Source organism: Orycteropus afer, unplaced genomic scaffold (assembly GCF_000298275.1).
Source record: "Orycteropus afer afer isolate SDZICR_OR568_19922 unplaced genomic scaffold, OryAfe1.0 scaffold00744, whole genome shotgun sequence".
Classification (NCBI taxonomy): domain Eukaryota; kingdom Metazoa; phylum Chordata; class Mammalia; order Tubulidentata; family Orycteropodidae; genus Orycteropus; species Orycteropus afer.
The window spans coordinates 761221-769267 of NW_006922331.1; the positions used below are offsets into that span (position 1 = coordinate 761221).

Consider the following 8047-nt stretch of genomic DNA (forward strand, 5'->3'; position numbering starts at 1 on the left):
CTTCACAGAAGCAAAGCCCAAACCACACCCACTGCCTGGAGTCCATTCTGACCCACAGCGCCCCTAGAGGACAGAGTGGAACTGCCCCACAGGGTCTCCCAGGCTGTCAATCTTCAGAGAAGCAAAGCCCAAACCACACCCACTGCCTGGAGTCCATTCTGACCCACAGCGCTCCTAGAGGACAGAGTGGAACTGCCCCACAGGGTCTCCAAGGCTGTCAATCTTTAGGGACACTCACTGCTTCATCTTTCTCCCGAGGAATGTCTGGGCACTGTAAGGTTCAATACTGAAGCTGCCTGCCAGTCCCAGCCTGGTCCCCATGTCTCAGGGGTGGACGCTCATGTGGCCTCATTCACCCAGTCATGGGGTTGCTGCTGGCCTCCTTCAAGTGGGCTGTAGGGATGGGTGCGTGGGAGGAAGCAGAAGGCCTGGTTGGAGAGAGCAGCCCAAGGAATGGCTATTGAGTGAAGAAGTGCATTTGTCTGATGTTCTGTCCACCTCGGAAGAAGGAACTGAAGTGGTCAACGGTTTCATTCTTCTCGGATCCACCATTAACGTCTATGCAACCAGTCCAGAAACAGACAACAAATTGCATTGGGCAAATCTGCAAAGATTTCCTCAAATTGTCAAAGAGCAGAGATGCCACTTTGAGGACTAAGGTGCGCCTGACCCAAGCCACGGTCTTTTCAATCGTCTCCTCTGCCTGAGAAAGCTGGTCAGTGAAAAAGGAAGGCTGAAGAATGCATGGGGGGAAGTGTGGTGTTGGCAAAGAATATTGAATAGACTGTGGGCTGCCCGAAGAACGGACCAATCGGTCTCAGAAGGGATGAACCGGATGCTGCTTAGACGAGAGGAGGGGAGACGTGGGCTTGCTCCCTTCGGACGTGTCATTGGGAAAGAGTAATGGCTACAGATGGACGTGAAGGTCGGGAAAGTGGAGGGGCAGCGAAAACGGATGGATGGACACACAGCCAGACAACGGGCTCAAATGTACCGTTATGGAGATGGCATAGGCCTGGGCAACATTGTACATCATCGTTGTTCTGTTGTACATGTCACCATGAATCGCGGCTGGCTCAATGGCACTTAACAAGTAACACGTGTCCACTGCTACAGTCCAGTTACCCAGACCTCTGGTCTCCTGGCTTAGGGTGTCGCGAGGCCCTGGGAGCATGAGGCCCGTCCGGGAGTGATCGCTGTCCTGCCCCTACTAGAGGGAGGCTGCAACTCAAGCGAGTGGGCCCCAGCCACTTCCTTCTTCCAGCACAAATCCACGGTGTGAGACAGAGAGGCTGGAGCGAGTGCCACCCTGAGCTTCCCTCCTGTCCTCGTCACCGTGGGGCCTTCATCCCTCAGGCTGCAGGGCTGGGGGACAGGATGGGGGGATTCATTAGGTGGTCTCCTGCCTCTGCTGGGGGTGGCTGGGAGGCTCTTTCACGAGTCATGAACCCCTTTCGGGGTCATGGCCCTGGGCTGCTGGTGGTGCCAGGATGCAAGACAGGAGGGGTGTCGATAGGTGGGGCCACAGCCAAGGAGTGGGACCCCCAGTGGAAGCAGACCCCTCGCTGGGGTGAGGGCAGAGAAGGAGGGTGACCAGGGTCCCTCACGGTACCACACTGAGCCTTGGCTTATCTGTCTGGGGGGACAAGGTGGTTTTGACCTCCACCCCACAGGGTCACGGTGACTGGATGCGGCTCCCTGGGATGGAAAAGGCAGGGCTAAGCTTGTGAGGCCCTCCTGCATCGACTGTCACTCCGGGGGTGGAGGTGGGACGACGGGAAGGACAGATCATCCAGTGTGTCCCTCTGTGGCCAGCCTCATGAGCCCTCCGTCTTGGCCAAATACTGACACCCAAGTGGCCACTCCTGGGTTGGCCAAGGCAGTGGGAAGCGATGGCCCAGTGACCAGGGCAACAAGGTAAGTTTAACGCAGGACCACGTGCTGAGGTGTGGGCACACGCAGGGTACCACAGGGCCTGGGCTGGGCCAGCAGAACGTGCTCGGTCACCCCTACCCCACACGGGGGCCTGTGGATGGGGGAGCCGTAGGGTGTGGGCACCTGCACAGCCGGTTATTGCAGGCAACCTTGAGCTGACAGTGGGCCCCACTCCGCTGGCCTGCACCCGGGCTCGGGGACGAACCACAGACCCAACACGTTGAGGAGGCAGCTGCTCCATCGCTGGTGGCTCTTGCACCCACTGAGGGGCCCTCAGTAGTCTGCGAAGAGTACCCACTGCTGGCAAGCTTGGGCCGCACGGGGCCACAGGTAACGTGTATGGCAGTACACATGGGAACACAGCCCACGGGGGCCGTGACAGGCGTGAGCAGTGCCTGCCACTCCCTTCACCCACGGCAGGCTTCCGAGGTGTAATCTACACACCTGTCCTGCTTGACTTGTTTACAAGCTAGACTGTTTTTTAAATTGTGATTTTGGTGAAAGGTGACAGAGCAAATTCACTTCATACACATTTTGTCTCATGTTACACTGCAATCCCCACAGTGTAACAGCTCCGTTCCTGCTTCCCTGTGGTTACCTCTTCCCTGTGTCCTCCTTTCCTATGTGTTCCCACCCTCGAGCTGTCTCCCTGTGCAAACACTGCCCTTCTGTTCTCCCATGATTGCTCCAAGGAGTGCATCTACCTGATGTAAGTGTTCACCCCATAGGCCTGTCTGTTGTTTGGCTGGAAGCCACAGGAGTGAGTTCAGTTCCAGACCTGAAGGGTGACTAGGGGCCATAGTCTTGGTCTCACCAGGCGCTACCAGACCAGCAGACCCAGTTTTTTTTTTTTTTTTTTTTAATGATTCTGAGTTTTGTTCCACATTGTTCTGCCACTCTATGCAGGATCTCCTGCATGTATCCCTTCCGAGTGGTTGACTGTGGGAGCTGGGCACCATCTAGTTCTTCTGGTCTCACAGTCACACAGGCTGAGGTCTGCATGGTGGACCAGTCCCTTGGCCTCACTGTTCCCCCGCGTCTCTGGCTCTCCCCACTCCCCTTGCTCTGGATGAGGAGAGCCCCCTGTTGCACCCAGGTGGCCCCCCAAGGCCTCCAGCAGCTGAGTTTTCTGCAGTCGGCTTTCAGGCCCTTCTTCCGAGGTGCTCTGGCTGGAATCGAACCTCGGACCGTTGGGTTAGCAGCCAAGTGTATTATTCATTGGCACCACCCATGGACTCAAAAGTCAACTATGACTATGAAAATATGAGAACTATGAAAATTCTGAAGACAGAGCTAAAAGTACAGTGCAGGGGGAGGGGACACCTGGCCTGTGGCCACTGTGGGGGAGGGGACACCTGGCCTGTGGCCACTGTCCAGCTACTCAGCGCGCCAGGAGAACACAGGCCCAGCCGGCCGTCCACAGAACCCTCACCGTCTACAACAGGGGACGGGGACACCTGACGGGCCCCGCCTATGGACAGAGGGCAGGGTGAGCTGGCAGTTAACAGCACTGAGGGGTGGGCTCATGTGACGGGCCAGGAGCACAGGGCTGAGAGCCCCTCCTCATCCTGGGGAGTGCACAGGAGGAGGTGGATTGGGGGGTCCTGGGAGACGGCCTCCAACCAGCGCGCCCCTGCTTCCCGGCCCCTGGCTGTGCAGGACTGGGTCCTTCAGGCCATGTCTCAGGACGACTGGGAGAGAGGGGTGGGGAAGACGGGACAGCAGCCCTGGGCCAGGTCCCACGTCATATGGCAGTCAGGGTCCCAGCTGCAGAGGCTAAGGGGGAGTGTTGCCCTCTGGCCAAAGTGTGGTCAGCGGTGGGGGAAACACAGGTGGGGTCGGGAGCCCGGCCAGTCCACGGCCCACCGCCTACTTGGAGGGGTATGCTCATCCACGGCCGCCCAATGAGTCAGTCTTAGGCAGGGCTGGGGCTCAGGGACCCCAAGACCCGAAGCTCCAAGGCACCGACTGAAAGCCTATCTGACGACAGGACCCCAGAGACAGGGTGCAGGGGGGGCAGCCGGCGTGGGCCTTCCCTCGACGTCAACAGCACTACGTCCTGGGTCTTGGGGATGTGCTAAGTGGGTCTGGACACAACCCTGGGACTACCTGGGGAGGGTGTCGGGATCCGTGGGCCACGTCCGTGTGAGCCAGGGATGTGGGGTGGGGCCGAGGCCTCTCAGGATGGGAGGGTCCATCTGATGACAGCCTTCAGGTGCCCCCGCCGTGCCCCACGGGCTGCGCAGTGAGGCCCTCAAGAGCCGGGGGATCCTCCTAGCCACACAGAGGTGGTGGCTCCGGCTCTGCAATGGGCGATGGGGAGGCTGGGGTGAGCCTTCTGTCCTGGGCGGCAGCCGTGTGCAGGTATGTTGCCCTCCGTCCCTGACAGCAGGCGGCAGCCACGTACGGGCTCCACGGTACCCTCCGTGGCGTGACGGCAGCCACGTGCGGGCTCCACGGTACCCTCCGTGGCGTGACGGCAGCCATGTGCGGGCTCCACGGTACCCTCCGTGGCGTGACGGCAACCATGTGCGGGCTCCACGGTACCCTCCGTGGCGTGACGGCAGCCATGTGCGGGCTCCACGGTACCCTCCGTGGCGTGACGGCAGCCATGTGCGGGCTCCGTGCGGCTCTCTGAGAAGCACACGCGTGTGGGCTCTGCATCTTCCTTCGGCTCTGGCAGCAGCCGTGTGCGGACTGCACGTGGCCTCTCCACAGTCAAGGGCGCTCTGCTTCCGTGGGCGGGGTGGAGGCGCCCCACGCACAGTCCGCTAACAGCAGCCCAGGCTGGAAGGCTTCTCGCTCTCCTGGGCCTCAGGCAGGCTCCCCTCCATCCCTGCAACAGGGGAGAACCGCGTGGTGTTGGACAAGCGTCCTGCAGCCGACACTGGGTGGGACCCCGGTGCTCGCCGGGGCTCCTCAGCTCCTAGGTCCACCGTCCTAGGCCTTGCTGAGCCGGGCACAGGTCGAGAGCCTGGGGGCCTCCAGGCAAGACACAGAGGGCAGAGGCAAGGGGGGAGGGTAGGAAGGCCGCTGGAGGACGGGGACACCCTGGGGAGGTGTGCTGGTGGCCGTGGGGGTTCGGAGAAGGCTGGGTGCCGGCAGGGCGTGGGGTGCTGGCTGGTACGCACGGATGAGGCCTGCGTCGCCGACCTGGAACCGGGCGCTGCCCCTCCTCTCCAGCTCCTGCAGGACCGACTGCTCAAAGGCCAGCGCGGCCACACGGCTGAAGAGTGCCTTCACGTTCTCCCCTGCAGGCAGAACGGTGACTCATCTCTACCCTTGCCACTGCTGCAGGTGCCGGGCACCCTGACAGCAACAGAGCCCACACCAGGGCACAGCCGCGCCTAGCAGCACCCCACATCGCAGCGCTGACTGGGGAGCAGAAGGGGTGGGTCCACGTCCCAGAAGCCCACTGCCTCTGCGGCCCTTGGCCCTGACCCCACTCTGCTTCCTCAGGGCTCCCAGCCTTGGGCGCCCACATGGAGACAAACCCCTCCAACTATCAGACCAAGCACTGCTGTGAGTCCAGCCCAGGGACACGCGAGATCAAGACAGACACCTGCTGGTTTGCTTGGTCCTCTCTAGCACCTGCCCAAGGCTAACATGCTGGGACTACCACACAGAACCCCTGTGCACCCTACTCTGGGGTGGCCAGGATTGCAGGCTCCGTCATAGCCAACAGGAACCTCCCACAGCCTGAGACAACAAACTCAACTGCCATAAACACTACCCAAAAACACTGTTCCAAATCCTGTGGTGGTGAGCAGCGACAGGGGTCTAAAAAGCTCGCAAGTGGCCATCTAGATGCAACAATGGGTCTCTCCTCATCCAGAGCAAAGAAGAATGGCAACAATGAGTCCAAGGGACTCATACACCATGCGAACCTCAGCCCATATGACCATGAGAACGTCAGAACTAGATGGTGCCCGGCTACCACTGTCAACTACCTAGAGGGGGATTTATATAGGACACCCTGGGCAGAGTGGGAGAACAATGTGGAACAAAACTCAAAATCATAAAAAAGACCAGGTTTGCTGGTCTGATAGAGCCTGGTGACACCCCCAAGACTCTGGCCGCTAGTTACCCTTCAGGCCTGGAATTGAACTCACTCCTGTGGCTTCCAGCCAAACAATAGACAGGCACATGGGGTGAACATTTACATCAGGTAGATACACTCCTTGGAGCGATCAATCATGGGAGAACAGAAGGGCAGTGTATGCACAGGGAGACAGCTCAGGGGACAGGAGTACATGGGAGAGAAGGACACAGGGAAGAGGTAACCACAGGGAGGAAGTGGGAAGAGAGCTGTTACATGGTGGGGAATGGCAGTAATGTCATGAGACAAAAGTTGTATGAACTGCTGTGTGGAAAATGAATTTGCTCTGTCAACTTTCACTCAAATCACAATTTATAAAAAGAAAAAAGAACCTCCCTAAGGCTGTAAGGGCCCCTGCGTCCATGACGGTGCTCCTGGTCAGCCCTGACCACTTACCTGTCTTAGCTGACACTGCCCAGTACTCGGCCTGCATCTCGTTGGCCAGGCACACGGCCTCCCTTTCAGTTAGTGCACATGCTGCGCCTGACTGGGAGAAACAGCCAGAATCGGCCTGTGACCAGTGCTCCCGGCCCTCCTGCAGAGAGACCCTGGGACGCGCAGCCCCGAACCTCTCAAGGCCTCCTGGCCCCACCCCAGGCAGGCCCAGTGCCGCCGGCCCAGCGTGCATCCGGGCCTGCAGAGGGGTGGGGCGGGGAAGGCACTCCCGGAGGCCGGCCCGGGCCCAGCACCATGCTGCTCACCAGAAGGTCCTTCTTGGTCCCCACTAGGAAAACGGCACTGGAGCCCGGCTTGTTCTCTTGTAGCACATCCTCCAGCCACTGCCTGGCCACAGAGAGGGAAAGCTGAGGGCCACCACCAGCCAGGGGCCTGAGGCCGGCCAAGGCTAGGGATGCAGACTTGGGTCTTGCCCAGGGCTCCAGGCGGGGAGGGTGCTGCTAAGCAGATAGTCTGACAGCCTCAGGGCCCGGGCTGGACTGGCAAGAGCAGTGGTCAGAGAGGGGAGACCATGGAGTCCTGCCCCAGTGCTGCCCTTACCCCGCACAACCCTGGGTGAGAGGTAGGCCTGTCAACCATCAAACAAACTGTCACCCAGCCTCCCTTGTAGGACCTGGATATGAACACCCAGCCGTGATGTATCCTGGGTGGTACAGGGGTTCAAGTCCACCCCAAAGGTGCCTCAGAAGAAAGATGTGGCAACCTACTTCCTCAAAACCAGCCACTGAAAGTCCCCGGGAGCCCAGTTCTACCCTGACCCTCGCAGGGTTGCCAGGAGTCAAAGGTGAGCTGATGACAACTGGTTTACAGGGACTTTGGTCCCGCTGACTGGGCCATCCAGGATGGTCTCTTGGGACTGGTCACACTGCCAAGGCAGCGAGTGCCAGGCCATGTTCCTGCAGATGGTCAAGTGGTGACAAAGGTAGACCCCTTGTTCAAAACGCCGCATTTCAAGACCACAGAGCGTCTCGCCAAGCGTGGGCGTGTGACCGAGCCGGCTGTGCATCACGAACGGCCCTGCCCTCTGGGACAGAGGGTCTGTGCGGCTCTTAGGAGACAAGGAGGCAGCAGGCAGTGTGTGCAGGTCTCACGCTGCTGCCAGGGGTGGGGGTCAGCCAACACTGGTGGCTGGGGCCTGGAGGGTGCCCGCGGGGGTGGCCAAGCTGGACTTGCCTGGTGTGCTCAAGGGTCTGCAGGTCAGACAGGTCGAAGGCGGTGATGATGGCTGGAGGCAGGGGAAACCAAGAGCTCGTCAGTGACAAGGGAGCCTGCTGGCGCACCCCCGTGACCCACACCGGCGTCGGTGCATGTGGAATCCAGAGGGTAGGATGAGTGGGTAGGAAGCGCAGGGCTGTGGGACTGCCCGTGTGAAGTGGGTGGATGGCAGGTACCCTGGCACTCGGGCTGCTGGAAGGACTGACCCAGGGCAGGTACTTAGCACTGGGCATCCAGGCCTGAGGGAGCCTGCTACCCTCCACGGCAGCAGCTGTTGCTATGGAAACAGCTCTGGGCAGGCAGGAGGGCAGGGGTGAGAGATGCCCCCAGCTCCTCTGTCAT

At 60.1% G+C, this 8047-nt stretch overlaps 1 protein-coding gene across 1 annotated transcript in view; it reads right to left on the bottom strand.

The window, feature by feature from the left end:
- Positions 1-4706: 4706 nt before the first annotated feature.
- The window catches only part of RAB36 (RAB36, member RAS oncogene family), a 16490-nt gene continuing 13149 nt past the window's right edge, over positions 4707-8047 (bottom strand). Inside the window, exons 5-9 of the mRNA XM_007957403.2 lie at positions 7660-7715; positions 6736-6813; positions 6431-6521; positions 5067-5186; positions 4707-4771 (exon numbers count right to left, since the gene is read on the bottom strand). Coding sequence (XP_007955594.2) covers positions 4707-4771; positions 5067-5186; positions 6431-6521; positions 6736-6813; positions 7660-7715 — 410 coding nt within the window. The remainder of the gene's footprint in view (positions 4772-5066; positions 5187-6430; positions 6522-6735; positions 6814-7659; positions 7716-8047) is intronic.